This window comes from Polyodon spathula, chromosome 50 (genome assembly GCF_017654505.1).
Source record: "Polyodon spathula isolate WHYD16114869_AA chromosome 50, ASM1765450v1, whole genome shotgun sequence".
Lineage (NCBI taxonomy): Eukaryota > Metazoa > Chordata > Actinopteri > Acipenseriformes > Polyodontidae > Polyodon > Polyodon spathula.
The window spans coordinates 1,363,030-1,380,614 of record NC_054583.1 but is presented as its reverse complement, the minus strand read 5'-3'; the positions used below and the strand labels follow the sequence as shown (position 1 = coordinate 1,380,614).

General features: G+C 42.9%; 2 protein-coding genes across 2 annotated transcripts; both read left to right on the top strand.

Annotated features, from left to right (window-relative positions):
- Positions 1-1,859: 1,859 nt before the first annotated feature.
- Positions 1,860-11,392, top strand: LOC121306859 (lysophospholipase D GDPD1-like). Its single transcript, XM_041238836.1, has 10 exons — positions 1,860-2,243; positions 2,561-2,603; positions 5,063-5,198; positions 7,361-7,406; positions 7,933-8,051; positions 8,575-8,664; positions 8,825-8,958; positions 9,720-9,779; positions 9,892-9,943; positions 11,024-11,392. Exons 1-10 carry the CDS (start codon positions 2,105-2,107, stop codon positions 11,162-11,164), a joined length of 960 nt encoding a protein of 319 aa, XP_041094770.1. The 5' UTR covers positions 1,860-2,104; the 3' UTR covers positions 11,165-11,392.
- Positions 11,393-12,537: 1,145 nt separating this feature from the next.
- On the top strand, positions 12,538-17,553 carry ypel3 (yippee-like 3). Its single transcript, XM_041238838.1, has 5 exons — positions 12,538-12,907; positions 14,193-14,368; positions 15,965-16,008; positions 16,618-16,726; positions 16,974-17,553. Exons 2-5 carry the CDS (start codon positions 14,252-14,254, stop codon positions 17,061-17,063), a joined length of 360 nt encoding a protein of 119 aa, XP_041094772.1. The 5' UTR covers positions 12,538-12,907; positions 14,193-14,251; the 3' UTR covers positions 17,064-17,553.
- The last annotated feature ends 32 nt before the right edge of the window (positions 17,554-17,585 follow it).

Here is a 17,585-nt window from a genome sequence, read left to right as displayed (position 1 = left end):
TCAATATGTTAACAAGGGAACATTATTCAGCAGCTTTCACTGGACTCTATGAAGCTGAGGGAGTTCATTCTATATAGAGGGGGTGGAATTCAATATGTTAACAAGGGAACATTATTCAGCAGCTTTCACTGGACTCTGTGAAGCATCTCAGAAGAAAGGATGCATGCAGTAATTCCTAAAATGCTCCAAACAAAATTGGGGTCCCCAATTTGGTTAGGGGATGAATCTCCTATATTACAGCAAGCTCTGCGGCAGTCAGACATGCCCTTTTACAAACAGAGAGCGCTCAAAGGTAGATTTCAATTCAATGAAAGAACAGCAGTGCGTTGTTTGCGTTCGCTATCGTGAGTACTCCACGCCGATGAGTCACACAGATGTTAGTTTTATATCCTTTTGTTTGCATCAGGGCAAAGTTTGGTTATTTCTTCAAACAGTGGTAGAACATTCCAGGCAGCAATAGGAGTTTGAAGCGAAACTAAAATATTTCCAATGGAAGGGGTTACTCCTTGAATGGAAGCACCATATTCCTGTTACAATGTAATTCCAGTTTTGTGATCTCAAACTGCAGTTCCAATAATTCAATACAGTCCAGTCTAGTGATCTCAAACTCAAACTGCAGTTACAATGTAATTCAATACAGTCTAGTCTAGTGATCTCAAACTGCAGTTACAATGTAATTCAATACAGTCTATCTAGTGATCTCAAACTGCAGTTACAATGTAATTCAATCTAGTCTAGTCAATACAGTCTCAAACTGCAGTCAATGCAATTCAATACAGTCTAGAGTGATCTCAAACTGCAGTTACAAAATTCAATACAGTCCAGTCTAGTGATCTCAAACTGCAGTTACAATGTAATTCAATACAGTCTAGTCTAGTGATCTCAAACTGCAGTTACAATGTAATTCAGTACAGTCTAGTCTAGTGATCTCAAACTGCAGTTACAATGTAATATATGAGAAAGTTAATAATATCTATTTTTATATAGCGCCTTTCATCACAAAGCGCTGTACAGAGGCAGGCTGTGAACTGTGCATTATATGCAGAGTCACTTCCAATAGGATGTTGATGACCGCGCTGCCTCTTACTGACACAACTTGTGAAACGCATGTGCGAGGCTGTGCGGGCTGGTGGTTAACAAAAAGGTCTTGTGACCAGGAGGTTCAAATCCCAAAACAATGTAATACAGCCCAGCCCAGCGCATTGCAGTTACAGAACTACAGCTCCCAGCATCCTTCACCATTGCCGCGGGTGCAGAGGCATGCTGGGAGCTGTATGATTCACAATACAATAACTATGGAAGCACAGCTCCTGAAATCAAAGCAACACAGACTGAGCAAAACAATATAATACAGCACAGCCCTGCGCATTGCAGTTACAGAACTACAGCTCCCACCGTCCCTCACCATTGCCGCGGGTGCAGAGGCATGCTGGGAGCTGTAGTCCTAGCTAGGGCTGTACCGATTCACAATACAGTACCTATTGGCAGTGCAGCCAGAACTGAAGAGCAGCTTCTGATCACCCAGTCAAAGCAACACAGACTGAGAAAAAGCGATAAAAGAAAAAAAAATCAAACAAAACACAGCGTTTTGAGTGTTTTGCTATTTAACACGAAGGTGAAAGAACAGCATGACAAGAACCAAGAAACATCAATTCAAAGCCAGAGATTCCACACTACCATAAACTGTCCTATTAAGAAAGATTTCTTTAAAAAAAAAAAAAAATTGAAAAAATACCTGAATCTGAAATACTAGTCTAGCCTGCTAAGCCACTACTGGATTTTCCAGTCTTGCAGAGGCTTGTATTTTGACCCTTACACACACTCACGCACACACACAGAGTCGTAAAAGGATTGGTCATAAACTTTCAAATTGTGAGAGGGAGGAGATAGGAAGGGAAAAAGCTAACCAACCTGTACTAACCCTCAAACAACAAATTACTGTTTATCAAATCCCTTTCATAAAGGACAGACACGCCAGGCTTCTACAAAGAGAGCTGATCTCTGTGGTTTGCTTTCATTGTTTCAGACTCCTGGCTGCCTTTTTGTTTTAAGCTGTGAAAAATCAGAACCCCTTTACTTTGCAGAAGAGAACCGCACAGCCACCATGTCTAGCTGTCTGTATTATGTCATCCCAGCTCTAGGAGGATATGCTTTGACTTCACTTGTCCTTTTTAAAAACCCTCATCTGCTTCACAGGAAGAAACAGACAGCCTTTTACAGCAAGCACATCTCTCACAGAGGAGGTAAGCAAACTATAGCGCCTGTACTGCAAAATTGTTTGCAACGCAGAAGCCTGTCATTTTTCAATGTGATTCTATTGCCGTTCCAATGTAATTCAATACAATCTAGTGATCTAAAACTGCAGTTACAATGTAATTCAATACAGTCTAGTCTAGTGATCTCAAACTGCAGTTACAATGTAATTCAATACAGTCTGGTCTACAATGTAATTCTGGAATTGTAATGGAGCTCAATATGATCATTTTAGAGAGATTATTATTATTATTATTATTATTATTATTATTATTATTATTATTATTATCATTTCTTTCTTTTTAAGGTGCTGGAGAGAAGATTGAAAATACCCTCGAAGCTTTTACCAAGTAAGTCAGAAAAATCCGAAACCAAAAAATCCATTCAGTAACAGGGTTTGTTTTGCTTCTGAAAAATACCAAGCCAGGCGTTCTTTGAGGTATTCTTTCATCAAAACCAGTTTTAATTCCGAGACAGAGCAACAAATACATCACACGCAAGCCTCCATGCCTCAAGGAAGCGTTATTCAGGTTCTGTTGAAAAGATTTGCATTATTATTAGTTTTGTCAGATGTCTTTATCCAAGGCTACTTAGAGACTGGGGTGTGTGCGCTATGCATCAGCTGCAGAGTCTCTTACAACAACGCCTCACCCCAAAGACGCAGCACAAGGAGATGAAGTGACTCACTCAGGGTCCCACACAGTGAGTCAGTGGCTGAGCTGGGATTTGAACCTCCTGGTCATAAGACCTTTTCGTTAACCACCAGCCCGCACAGCCTCGCACATGCGTTTCACAAGTTGTGTCAGTAAGAAGCAGCGCGGTCCAGTGGTTAAAGTCACCAGAAGGGTCATGGGTACAAATCCCACCTCTGCCACTGGACTGACCCCCCTGCGTGTGACCCTGACCGTGTCGCTTCACCTCCTTGTGCTCCGTCCTGCGGGTGAGATGTTAAATCAACATCCTATTGGAAGTGACTCTGCATATAATGCACAGTTCACAGCCTGACTCTGTACAGCGCTTTGTGATGAAAGGCTGCTATATAGAAAGACTGTATTGAATTACATTGTAACTGCAGTTTAAGATCACTAGACTAGACTGTATTGAATTACATTGGAACTGCAGTTTGAGATCACTAGACTAGACTGTACTGAATTACATTGTAACTGCAGTTTGAGATCACTAGACTAGACTGTATTGAATTACATTGTAACTGCAGTTTGAGATCACTAGACTAGACTGTATTGAATTACATTGTAACTGCAGTTTGAGATCACTAGACTAGACTGCATTGAATTACATTGTAACTGCAGTTTGAGATCATTAGACTAGACTGTATTGAATTGCATTGTAACTGCAGTTTGAGATCACTAGACTAGACTGTATTGAATTACATTGTAACTGCAGTTTGAGATCACTAGACTAGACTGTATTGAATTACATTGTAACTGCAGTTTGAGATCACTAGACTAGACTGTATTGAATTACATTGTAACTGCAGTTTGAGATCACTAGACTAGACTGTATTGAATTACATTGTAACTGCAGTTTGAGATCACTAGACTAGACTGTATTGAATTACATTGTAACTGCAGTTTGAGATCACTAGACTAGACTGTATTGAATTGCATTGTAACTGCAGTTTGAGATCACTAGACTAGACTGTATTGAATTACATTGTAACTGCAGTTTGAGATCACTAGACTAGACTGTATTGAATTGCATTGGAACTGCAGTTTGAGATCACTAGACTAGACTGTATTGAATTGCATTGTAACTGCAGTTTGAGATCACTAGACTAGACTGTATTGAATTACATTGGAACTGCAGTTTGAGATCACTAGACTAGACTGTATTGAATTGCATTGTAACTGCAGTCTCCGCCCGATCAAATTGTTCTTCAAACTAAAAAAAAAAAAAAAAAAAAATCTAAGAAAACCAGTTTGTTATCTTGATCCTCAGATAAGCAGCTGCCTTTCAGCTGAATGCAAATCTTCTGAGAGGGCCTCAATCATTTTTCACTTCTTTGCTATTTAAAGGGGCACATAAAATGATTACAATTTTATACAAAACCTTTCAGTTCTCTCTCCTCTTATTAGCTTTATTAACATGATCACTGGTCCCTCCCTTTAAAGGAGAGCTGACCATCTTTAAAATCCATTCTCTCACCTCTTATTAGCTTTATTAACATGATCACCGGCCCCTCCCTTTAAAGGAGCGCTGACCATCTTTAAAATCCATTCTCTCACCTCTTATTAGCTTTATTAACAGGATCACCGGCCCCTCCCTTTAAAGGAGTGCTGACCATCTTTAAAATCCATTCTCTCACCTCTTATTAGCTTTATTAACATGATCACTGGCCCCTCCCTTTAAAAGAGCGCTGACCATCTTTAAAACCCATTCTCTCACCTCTTATTAGCTTTATTAACAGGATCACCGGCCCCTCCCTTTAAAGGAGCGCTGACCATCTTTAAAATCCATTCTCTCACCTCTTATCAGCTTTATTAACGCAATCACTGGCCCCTCCCTTTAATGGCAGTTTAGTGTCACTGAAGAAGAATTACATTGTTACTTCTCTCTCTCACCCCTCCTCTCCACCCTCTCTGTTGTCTCTCCCCCCTTTCATCTCTCATCTCTCATCTCTCTCCTCTCCCTACTTTTTTCTCTCTCCCCTCCTCTCCCTTTTTCCTCTCCTCTCTTCTCTCTCTCCCTCCTCTCTCCTCTCTCTCTCTCCTCTCTCTCTCTCTCTCCCCTCTCTTCTCTCTCTCTCCTCTCTCTTCTCTCTCTCTCTCTCTCTCTCTCTCTCTCTCAGTGCTGTTGACAATACAACTGATTTGCTGGAGCTGGACTGTCATTTGACCCGAGACGGTCAGGTGGTCGTGTCACATGACGAAAACCTTTTGAGGCAGACCGGACACAATGTCAACATTTCGGACCTCAATTACTGCGTGAGTCACTGTTCCGTCTCCTTTACACTCTCCCTCTGCTCAATTCAGCTACTGCGTGAGTCACTGTTCCGTCTCCTTTACACTCTCCCTCTGCTCAATTCAGCTACTGCGTGAGTCACTGTTCCATCTCCTTTACACTCTCCCTCTGCTCAATACAACTACTGTGTGAATCGCTGTTCCATCTTTTTTACACTCTCCCTCTGCTCAATTCAACTACTGCGTGAGTCACTGTTCCATCTCCTTTACACTCTCCCTCTGCTCAATTCAACTACTGTGTGAATCGCTGTTCCATCTCCTTTACACTCTCTCTCTGCTCAATTCAACTACTGCGTGAGTCACTGTTCCATCGCCTTTACACTCTTCAGCAGCTTTCACTGGACTCTATGAAGCTGAGGGAGTTCATTCTATATAGAGGGGGTGGAATTCAATATGTTAACAAGGGAACGTTATTCAGCAGCTTTCACTGGACTCTATGAAGCTGAGGGAGTTCATTCTATATAGAGGGGGTGCAATTCAATATTCAGCAGCTTTCAACTCTAAAGGGAGGGAACTATTAGAGGGGGTGCAATTCAGCAGCTTTCACTGGACTCTATGAAGCTGAGGGAGTTCATTCTATATAGAGGGGGTGCAATTCAATATGTTAACAAGGGAACATTATTCAGCAGCTTTCACTGGACTCTATGAAGCTGAGGGAGTTCATTCTATATAGAGGGGGTGCAATTCAATATGTTAACAAGGGAACATTATTCAGCAGCTTTCACTGGACTCTATGAAGCTGAGGGAGTTCATTCTATATAGAGGGGGTGCAATTCAATATGTTAACAAGGGAACATTATTCAGCAGCTTTCACTGGACTCTATGAAGCTGAGGGAGTTCATTCTATATAGAGGGGGTGCAATTCAATATGTTAACAAGGGAACATTATTCAGCAGCTTTCACTGGACTCTATGAAGCTGAGGGAGTTCATTCTATATAGAGGGGGTGCAATTCAATATGTTAACAAGGGAACATTATTCAGCAGCTTTCACTGGACTCTATGAAGCTGAGGGAGTTCATTCTATATAGAGGGGGTGCAATTCAATATGTTAACAAGGGAACATTATTCAGCAGCTTTCACTGGACTCTATGAAGCTGAGGGAGTTCATTCTATATAGAGGGGGTGCAATTCAATATGTTAACAAGGGAACATTATTCAGCAGCTTTCACTGGACTCTATGAAGCTGAGGGAGTTCATTCTATATAGAGGGGGTGCAATTCAATATGTTAACAAGGGAACATTATTCAGCAGCTTTCACTGGACTCTATGAAGCTGAGGGAGTTCATTCTATATAGAGGGGGTGCAATTCAATATGTTAACAAGGGAACATTATTCAGCAGCTTTCACTGGACTCTATGAAGCTGAGGGAGTTAATTCTATATAGAGGGGGATGCAAAACTTCTGGCCAGAGTGGTGGATTCAGATAGACTTGGATAGATAGATGTCAAAAAGAGCCTCATTGACAGAGAAAACTCAGTGAAAAGGGCAACTTGATAGAGATCTGAAATAGCAACAGTTATCTCAACCTCCTCCTCCACACTGACATTTTCTGTCTGGGTCTGTCATATCCCCAGGACTTTTAAAAAAAGTTTAAAGCAAACCCCATTAGAGAGAGCTCTCAGAATCACGTCTGAATGAGTGGAGCCATTATTATTATTATTATTATTATATTATTATTATTATTATTATTATTATTAGTTGTAGTAGTAATATTATAAACCTGCCCCCTCATCTCCTGCAGCACTCTGCTGCCTCCTAGTGGAGAGGAGAAATATTTCTTCCTGCTGTATGCATGTCTATCATCCACTGAACTCTACAGTTAGAAGAATAAGAGAGAAGAGAAATCAGACTCCTGTTGCACAGCAGTGTGATCCAGTCCAGGTTTTGCTACCAGCTTGATCAGCCCCCAGTGTGTCTAGGTAACAAGCTCAGGTGTGTCTTATTATTAAACTCCTACTGAATCCAGGACTGGATCACACCACTGTGCAGCGGGAGTCTGATTCCCATCCCTGTAATTCTTGCAATTGAAAATTCATCTCAGTTCCCTATAGTAGAAATAATAATAATAATAATAATAATAATAATAATAATAATGTTGGTGTTTGTTTGTATTATTTTAAACCAGGATTTGCCTAAATACAAGGAGAGACTGGAGGTCACATTCTACACAGGTAAGTTCAAACTACATTCAGTATATTGTCTTTTCTTGACCGTTGCACAGCAGTGTGATCCAGTCCTGGTTTCACTAGGAGTTTAGTAATCAGACTCCCGCTGCACAGCGGTGTGATCCAGTCCTGCTTTCACTAGGAGTTTAATAATCAGACTCCCGCTGCACAGCAGTGTGATCCAGTCCTGCTTTCACTAGGAGTTTAATAATCAGACACACCTGAGCTTGTTACCTAGACACACTGGGGGCTGGTCAAGCTGGTAGCAAAACCTGGACTGGGTGACACTGCTGTGCAATAGGAGTCTGATTCCCAGTTATATAATTACAGTTACACTAAACGTAAACAGCTGTCCACATTATTCTGAATGACCCAAGCAGTAATTATCACAGGAACATGCTGTAGAACTTTTATTCATGTCAATGCTGGGGGAAGTCGCTAAAAGTGGTTGAAAACTCATTGCAAATGGCACAATTAGAACTGGGCTTGAACGTGGGTCCCTAGAGTCGCCTGTCCGTTGTTCTGTCTGCAGGACACTACAGCACCGGGTCGGACAGGCAGATCGTTCTTCTTGAACAAGTGTTCCAGAAGTTTCCACGCGTTCCCGTCAATATAGAGATCAAGGAGGACAATGAGGTTCTGATTAAGAAGGTGAGCTGGGAGCAGAGAGCTGAAAGCCAGGTCGGCTTTTAAAGGAGAAGAAAAATGAAACGCTGGTGGACTGGACTTCAGAGAGCCTTACCCATCTGTCCTTCACATTCCCAGAGGCCTGCAAAACAAAACAATAAAAAAAAAAGTCAATAATTAACACATTGGGTTTGTACTAACCCAGAACAGTATTTATTAACACGATCACTGGCCCCTCCCTTTAAAGGAGCGCTGACCATCTTTAAAATCCATTCTCTCACCTCTTATTAGCTTTATTAACAGGATCACCGGCCCCTCCCTTTAAAGGAGCGCTGACCATCTTTAAAATCCATTCTCTCACCTCTTATTAGCTTTATTAACATGATCACTGGCCCCTCCCTTTAAAGGAGCGCTGACCATCTTTAAAATCCATTCTCTCACCTCTTATTAGCTTTATTAACATGATCACTGGCCCCTCCCTTTAAAGGAGCGCTGACTGTCTTTAAAATCCTTTCTCTCACCTCTCTCTGTTGCTTTGTTATTTCAGGTCTCTGATTTGGTGAAGCGCTACAGACGCGATGACATCACTGTATGGGCGAGCGTCAAATCCCACATCATGAAGAAGTGTCGACAAGCGGTACTGCCTGCCTGCCTGTCTGCCTGTCTGTCTGTCTGTCTGTCTGTCTCTGTTTGTGTGTGTTTCTGTCTGTGTGCTTGTGTGTCTGTCTGTCTCTATGTCTGTGTGTCTGTCGGTCTGTCACTCTACTTGATTTTATAGATCCTGTCCCCCCCTTCAGAATCCCTCAATGCCGGTGATGTTCACTGTAGAGAGATGTGCTCTTCTCCTCCTGCTTTACTTCACCGGCCTGCTCCCCTTCGTCCCCCTGTCTGAGAGCTTCCTGCAGGGGTACCTGCCCTCCATCATCAACAAGTGAGTCTGTCGTCTGTGAGTGAGTCTGTGTGTGTCTGTCTGTCTGTGAGCGAGTCTTTGTCTGTCTGCCTGAGTCTGTGAGTCTGTCTGTCTGAGTCTGTGTGTCTGTCTGTCTGTGAGCGAGTCTTTGTCTGTCTGTCTGAGTCTGTGAGTGAGTCTGTGTGTGTCTGTCTGTCTGTGAGCAAGTCTTTGTCTGTCTGCCTGAGTCTGTGAGTCTGTCTGTCTGAGTCTGTGTGTCTGTCTGTCTGTGAGCGAGTCTTTGTCTGTCTGTCTGAGTCTGTGAGTCTGTCTGTCTGAGTCTGTGTGTCTGTCTGTCTGTGAGCGAGTCTTTGTCTGTCTGCCTGAGTCTGTGAGTCTGTCTGTCTGAGTCTGTGTGTCTGTCTGTCTGTGAGCGAGTCTTTGTCTGTCTGCCTGAGTCTGTGAGTCTGTCTGTCTGAGTCTGTGTGTCTGTCTGTCTGTGAGCGAGTCTTTGTCTGTCTGCCTGAGTCTGTGAGTCTGTCTGTCTGAGTCTGTGTGTCTGTCTGTCTGTGAGCGAGTCTTTGTCTGTCTGTCTGAGTCTGTGTGTCTGTCTGTCTGTGAGCGAGTCTTTGTCTGTCTGTCTGAGTCTGTGAGTCTGTCTGTCCGTGAGTGTGTGTGTGTCTGTCTGTCTGAGTTTGAGTCTGTGTTTGTCTGTCTGTCCGTGAGTCTTTCTGTCTGTCTGTCTGTTAGTCGTCTGTCTGAGTCTCTCTTTCTCTCTCATTAATTGTCGTTCTTTCCTCCAGGACCTTCATTCCCTGCTCTCCGCTTCTGCGCAACAAATTTGTCGTTATGCTGTTTGAAAAGTAAGTTTAAATACCATACAGAAACTATAATGAAGAAACACAGGATACATATATATAGTCTTATATAGTCTTATATAGTCTTATATAGTCTTATATGGTCTTTTTTGTGCAGAATCATGATGCAGAGACCTCTATTCAGACATCTCCAAGCAAGAGGCATTCAAGTAAGAGAACTGAAGACATTGTTTACAATTCTTTACAATGCTTCCCTGTGCTTTACCAGACCTCTCCATGCTTTACAATGCTTCCCTATGCTTTACCAGACCTCTCTGTGCTTTACAATGCTTCCCTATGCTTTACCAGACCTCTCTGTGCTTTACAATGCTTCCCTATGCTTTACCAGACCTCTCTGTGCTTTACAATGCTTCCCTATGCTTTACCAGACCTCTCTGTGCTTTACAATGCTTCCCTATGCTTTACCAGACCTCTCTGTGTTTTACAATGCTTCCCTGTGCTTTACCAGACCTCTCTGTGCTTTACAATGCTTCCCTATGCTTTACCAGACCTCTCTGTGCTTTACAATGCTTCCCTATGCTTTACCAGACCTCTCTGTGCTTTACAATGCTTCCCTGTGCTTTACCAGACCTCTCTGTGCTTTACAATGCTTCCCTATGCTTTACCAGACCTCTCTGTGCTTTACAATGCTTCCCTATGCTTTACCAGACCTCTCTGTGCTTTACAATGCTTCCCTATGCTTTACCAGACCTCTCTGTGCTTTACAATGCTTCCCTATGCTTTACAATGCTTCCCTATGCTTTACCTCTCTGTGCTTTACAATGCTTCCCTATGCTTTACCAGACCTCTCTGTGCTTTACAATGCTTCCCTATGCTTTACCAGACCTCTCTGTGCTTTACAATGCTTCCCTATGCTTTACCAGACCTCTCTGTGCTTTACAATGCTTCCCTATGCTTTACCAGACCTCTCTGTGCTTTACAATGCTTCCCTATGCTTTACCAGACCTCTCTGTGCTTTACAATGCTTCCCTGTGCTTTACCAGACCTCTCAGTGCTTTACAATGCTTCCCTATGCTTTACCACACCTCTCTGTGCTTTACAATGCTTCCCTGTGTTTCTGTGTTTAATATTATGCAGTGTTTTTTATGACAGCGCAAAGTTGAACTTTTTAATTTTTTTTATTTTAACGCTGTTAAAAATGAACAGCTTTGAAGGTGAATGTAGTACAACGTCACAAAGCCCAAGGTTAACGCATCCAGATGTTTATTTGTTTGTTTGTTTATTTGCAGGTGCATCTGTTTGTCTTGAACGACGAGTCGGAATTTCAGAAGGCCTTCGATCTCGGAGCGACAGGCGTCATGACGGATTACCCAACCAAACTGCGCAGATATCTTGACAACAACCCGCCCTCTGAGCCGGGCAGCCACTAAAACGCCAGCTTTGCCACCCTCTATTCTTTAATCCCGCCCTCTGCATATCCAGCAGCCAATAAGAAGAGTGCAAAGCTTTTAAGATATAGAATTGATTGATTCCATAAGTCTGTCTCGTATTTAGACAGAAATTATCCTGTAGGTCTGTCTCACTGATTCACCTGCCATAGCACTGTCAATAGCACATCATGGTATTGATTCACCTGCCATAGCACTGTCAATAGCACATCATGGTATTGATTCACCTGCCATAGCACTGTCAATAGCACATCATGGTATTGATTCACCTGCCATAGCACTGTCAATAGCACATCATGGTACTGATTCACCTGCCATAGCACTGTCAATAGCACATCATGGGACTGATTCACCTGCCATAGCACTGTCAATAGCACATCATGGGACTGATTCACCTGCCATAGCACTGTCAATAGCACAGCATGGGACTGATTCACCTGCTATAGCACTGTCAATAGCACAGCATGGGACTGATTCACCTGCCATAGCACTGTCAATAGCACAGCATGGGACTGATTCACCTGCCATAGCACTGTCAATAGCACAGCATGGGACTGATTCACCTGCCATAGCACTGTCAATAGCACAGCATGGGACTGATTCACCTGCCATAGCACTGTCAATAGCACAGCATGGGACTGATTCACCTGCCATAGCACTGTCAATAGCACAGCATGAGACTGATTCACCTGCCATAGCACTGTCAATAGCACAGCATGGGACTGATTCACCTGCCATAGCACTGTCAATAGCACAGCATGGGTCTGATTCACCTGCCATAGCACTGTCAATAGCACAGCATGGGACTGATTCACCTGCTATATGTCAATTTAATAACATATATATATTTTAACATATATCATAATTATTTACTGTCTGTATTCCTTTTTCTTTGATTGCATGCCTTTGTAGAGGGAAAGCGTGTTTTGAAAACAAACATAATCTCAAAATGATGCCTTGAAAGTTTTAAACATATTTGTATAAGTAAAATTAAATAAACAAATAACGACAATCACAGTTTTGGTTTGTGTGCATTGCAAACTTGACTTTAATAGGGGGGTGGGGTGAGAATCACAAGACCAACAAAACTTGATGCAAAACAATAATAAAACATTAATATTTAACTCCAAGCGCAGTTATCCGGTAACGCGTGTTGAGCCGTGCCCCTGGCGGCCCTCTGATTGGTTGAAAGAAGATTCTGAACGGTACCAAATCCGCCAATGAGTTCGTCTGCTGTCGGGTGTGGCAGGTAAACCTGCTCGCTCGCTGATTGGGTGACCTATTTTTAGAGGCTGTCGCGTCCCCGAGTTGTGATTGGCCTCTGGCTCGCCACAAGGGGCGTGGTGGTGACGTAGAGCTTCTGCCGCAGGTCTAATTTTTTTGTAAACAACTTTTTTTTTTTTTGTTTGTTTTTCTTGAAAGCAGGAAACAACACTTTGCAATATTAAGAAGGACGGGGAAAAAAAACAAACAAACAGACAAATCAAATCAATCCTTTTCTTTACCTTAATGCACAGAAATCTGCATCATCTCTACAAAAGCCTTTTCTGTTTCTTTAGAATACTGCGTTACTGTTAACACTACGACATAATCAATAATCAATAATAATAATAATAATAATAATAATAATAATACGCATTTCCTGGGTGGCTGTACGTGCAAGACACCAGATCGCTATTTTTAACCTTTTATTAGCAGAAATCGGTTCTCCAATTTTAAGAAAAGGTAAGAAATGTCATTTATTTTTCTGTTTTGGTATAATTGAAGCTTATTAAAGGCACTTTAACCTTGATATTTCGCACTTATTAATAGTTAATTGTCTTTTGTTTGTGTAACAACGCAGGTACACGGTAGGGAAATTTGCCCTTTTTAAAAAATAAAAAAATAAACCGATTTTGTATTTATTTATTTATGTATTTGTTTTACAGCTCTGCTGTCACACGATAGTGAAACTATTCAAAAATGTATTTTACAATTTAAAAAAATAATCAGTCGAGTATGGTTTTAATAACCCGTCCTTATTAAGAACTCTAACGATCTTTTAAGGCGGCCTTCGCGAACCTTTTTAAGAAAATTTAAAATAAATATAAAAAAAAAACTAAAAAAAAAAACCCGAATAATTACGGATTATTTGAATCCGCAAGCAGCTGTATTTGTTTCGTCTCGATCATTATTCGTTGAATTTAGAGAAGTTTAACCTTATGAGGACCTGGGTACTTAATGTGTTAAAAATATGAACGTTTCCTAGCAAAGGCGTTGTTATATAGTAATTATGTGATTGCTGGGCGTTTGCCTTGCTCACAGTCCTGTTCAGTTTCAATACAATCCCTTCTTCTTGGTGTCTGTGTTAGTTTACTGCACTCTGAAAAGAGTTTAGTTTCATTAAAGTTGCAGACAGACAGACAGACAGACAGAGAGAGAAAGACAGACAGACACACAGAGCCTCACGATCCTGTTCAGTTTGATGCTGCAATGCAATCCCTTCTTCTTGGTGTCTGTGTTAGTTTACTGCACTCTGAAAAGAGTTTAGTTTCATTAAAGCTACAGACAGAGAGAGAGAAAGACAGACAGAGAAAGACAGACAGACACACAGAGCCTCACAATCCTGTTCAGTTTGACTCTACAGTATAATCCCTTCTTCTTGGTGTCTGTGTTAGTTTACTGCACTCTGAAAATAGTTTAGTTTCATTAAAGCTACAGACAGAGAGACGGACAGACAGACAGACAGTTTGATGCGTGAAAACACAATAGTTCAGTGCACAGAACAATAAACTTTTCAGAATGCAGTAAACTAACACAGACACCATGGAGAAGGGATTATACTGTAGAGACAAACTGAACAGGATTGTGAGGCTCTGTCTGTCTGTCTGCAGCTTTAATGAAACTAAACTCTCTTCAGAGTGCAGTAAACTAACACAGACACCAAGAAGAAGGGATTATATTGTAGAGACAGACTGAACAGGATTGTGAGGCTCTGTCTGTCCTAAACTCAGTTCTGCCCCCCCTGCAGTTCCAGTTGTGCTGTTCCTGCGTGTCTCCACTAGAGGGCAGTGCTGAGCGAACGCCGCCATGGTCAGACTGACAAAGCCCAAAACTTTCCAGGCCTATCTGGATAACTGCCACCGCAGATACAGCTGCGTGCACTGCAGAGCGCACCTGGCGAACCACGACGACCTCATCTCCAAGGTGCGGTCTGTGCTGGTGTGCCTGTTATAGTATGGGGGGGGGAGTCTGTGTGTGAGAGAGAGAGAAGGGAGAGAGGTGAGGTTGTGTGTGTGTGTGAGAGAGAGAGAGAGAGAGAGAGAGAGAGAGAGACTCCCAACACACACACATCAGTTCTCTCCACTCTAACCTACACAGACAACACACTTCTCATCTCTCTCTCTCTACTCTCTCACCCTCCAAACCCACACACACTCTCCTCACAAACACACACACTGTGACACTCTCCTCTTAGAGTGTGTGTGTGTGTGTGTGTGAGAGGAGAGAGAGAGAGATGTGAGGTTGTGTGTGTGTGTGTGTGTGAGAGAGAGAGAGGAGATGTGAGATTGTGTGTGTGTGTGTGTGTGTGAGAGAGAGAGAGAGAGAGAGGTGTGGTGTGAGTGTTGTGTGTGTGTGTGTGTGTGTGAGAGAGAGAGAGAGAGAGAGGTGTGTGTGTGTGTGTGTGTGAGAGAGAGAGAGAGAGAGGTGAGGTGTGTGTGTGTGTGTGTGAGAGAGAGAGAGAGTGTGAGCACTCCAACACCACACACTCTCCTTGGTCTCTCTTATACACTCCAACACACACACACCAAAACACACATGAGGTCTCTCTCTCCACACGAGAGAGAGAGGTGTGAGGTTGTGTGTGTGTGTGTGAGAGAGAGAGAGAGAGAGAGGTGTGAGTGTGTGTGTGTGTGAGAGAGAGAGAGAGAGAGAGGTGTGAGGTTGTGTGTGTGTGTGTGAGAGAGAGAGAGAGAGGTGTGTGAGGTTGTGTGTGTCCAAGTGTGTGTGAGAGAGAGAGAGAGAGAGGTGTGAGGGTGTGTGTGTGTGAGAGAGAGAGATGAGAGGTTGTGTGTGTGTGTGAGGGAGAGTGTGTTGTGTGTGTGTGAGAGGAGAGAGAGAGAGGTGTGAGGTTGTGTGTGTGTGTGTGTCAGAGAGAGGAGAGAGAGGTGAGGTGTGTGTGTGTGTGTGTGTGAGAGGTGTGAGAGAGTGTGATCCTCCCGTTTGTCTCGTGTACACTCCAGGACAACACAACCGAGTGTGTGTGAGAGCCCTGTGAGATGTGTGTGTGTGTGTGTGTGAGTGTGTGAGAGAGAGCACTTTGACTGACAGGTGTGTGACACACACATCTCTCCTCTGTCCCACACTCCACACAAACACACACAACTGCCTTGCTTCTCGGTACACAAGCAGGGGTGAGGTTGTGTGTGTGTGTGTGAGTGTGAGTGAGAGGTGTGAGGTTGTGTGTGTGTGCGAGAGGTGTGAGGTGTGTGCGTGCATTTTGTTTGTCTATTTGCCTTTAAGAATTGCATTATGGGTTGTTTGCCTTCCAAGTGACCCCTCCCCCCACACCCTTCGCAACTGAGTTCACCAATGGATTCTTGTTTGGGAGCGTTGCCCTGGCTGCCAGATAAGATCTGGGGGGGGGGGGGGGGGGCGGGGCGAGATAGAGAGAAAAGGTCCCAGCTGCTGCAGGAGACTTGTAGCTGCAATTGAGAGAAGCGTGATAGAGGGGGAGGGGAGGGGAGAACAGACAGCTTGTCAATTCACTGTGATTCTTTTCTTTCTTTTTCTCCCTTCCAGTCATTTCAAGGCAGTCAGGGGCGTGCGTATCTCTTCAACTCAGTGTGAGTATCTCTACACAGTATGAGTATCTCTGTGTGAGTGTCTCTTCAACTCAGTGTGAGTATCTCTCAGTGTAAGTATCTCTCAGTGTGAGTATCTCTACACAGTGTGAGTATCTTTCAGTGTGAGTATCCCTGCAGTGTGAGTATCTCTACACAGTGTGAGTATCTCTGTGTGGGTATCTCTCAGTGTGAGTATCTCTACACAGTGTGAGTATCTCTACACAGTGTGAGTATCTTTCAGTGTGAGTATCTACAGTGTGAGTATCTCTACACAGTGTGAGTATCTCTGTGTGGGTATCTCTCAGTGTGAGTATCTCTACAGTGTGAGTATCTCTACACAGTGTGAGTATCTCTGTGTGGGTATCTCTACACAGTGTGAGTATCTCTACACAGTGTGAGTATCTCTACAGTGTGAGCATCTCTCAGTTTGAGTATCTCTCAGTTTGAGTATCTCTACAGTGTGAGTATCTCTCAGTATATCATGCCTGTGTTGGCTTTACTGCTGAGCTCTTATTAGTGTGCCCAATTGTTATGTGTCTCCTCGGCTCACCGCTTCGTCTCTTGACAGGCCTCTTACAAGCGCACTGTGTGTGTTTTGTCTCTTGACAGGGTGAATGTGGGGTGCGGCCCCGCTGAGGAGAGGGTGCTCTTGACTGGTCTTCACGCCGTCGCTGACATTTATTGTGAGAACTGCAACACCACACTGGGCTGGAAATACGTGAGTCTGCCTCTGTCTGTGTCTGTCTCTCTCTCTGACTGTGTTTGTGTCTGTGTGTGTATTTCTCTGTGTCTCTGTATGTATGTGTGTGTGTGTGTGTGTGTCTCTCTGTATTTATATGCATGTGTCTTTATGTCTGTGCTCAAATCAGCAAGACAGACAGACTGGGGTTTGGAGAAATTTAGTTTTTTTTCCCCTTGTGGTTGATTTCTCTCTCTAATGTGATTTTCTCTGCTTGTGGTTTCAGGAGCAGGCGTTTGAGACGAGCCAGAAGTACAAGGAGGGTAAATTCATCATCGAAGTGTCACACATGATTAAGGACAATGGGTGGGATTGAGGGAGAGAGGGATGGAGGGATGGAAACAGACTGATACAAGGAACGCGTCAAGAATTCCAATCAGAAAACGAGAAGGGAGAGCCCAGAGCTCTTCTCAAGAGAACGAGAGGTGTGCATGTTAAGATCTCTCTTCCCCCCTCTCTCTCTCTCTCTCTCCTGTAGATTGCTGTCACCATTCCTTCATTCTCCGTCTGTCTGTCTATGTTGTAAAGCACTTTATATTGTCATGAAAAATGTAAAATTTAAATTGTCCGTTTGCAAACAGTGAAATCAAATTTATTTTTTTCTTGTTTATATATAAATATTTCTGGCTTTTAAAAATAAATAAAAGCACCTTTTTTTTTTTTTTTTTTTTTTTAAGTTTAACTTGGTTTTACAGCTTGCTATAGACGCCACTGTGTTGAATAGCTCCTGCAGTTCTGTCCAGGGTTGTAGATTAGTGTCTTGGGAAACCAGGACTGGATCACACCGCTGTGCAGCGGGAGTCTGATTCCCATCCCCGTGATGATAACCAGCATTATT

Excerpts from the sequence above, each read along its gene's own strand:
- ypel3 (XM_041238838.1), top strand. The coding sequence starts at position 14,252 with ATGGTCAGACTGACAAAGCCCAAAACTTTCCAGGCCTATCTGGATAAC. Across the intron at positions 14,369-15,964 it reads ACGACGACCTCATCTCCAAG|TCATTTCAAGGCAGTCAGGG; the intron begins GTGCGGTCTGTG and ends TCTCCCTTCCAG. Across the intron at positions 16,727-16,973 it reads CCACACTGGGCTGGAAATAC|GAGCAGGCGTTTGAGACGAG; the intron begins GTGAGTCTGCCT and ends TTGTGGTTTCAG.
- LOC121306859 (XM_041238836.1), top strand. The coding sequence starts at position 2,105 with ATGTCTAGCTGTCTGTATTATGTCATCCCAGCTCTAGGAGGATATGCT. Across the intron at positions 2,604-5,062 it reads ACCCTCGAAGCTTTTACCAA|TGCTGTTGACAATACAACTG; the intron begins GTAAGTCAGAAA and ends TCTCTCTCTCAG. Across the intron at positions 5,199-7,360 it reads TTTCGGACCTCAATTACTGC|GATTTGCCTAAATACAAGGA; the intron begins GTGAGTCACTGT and ends ATTTTAAACCAG.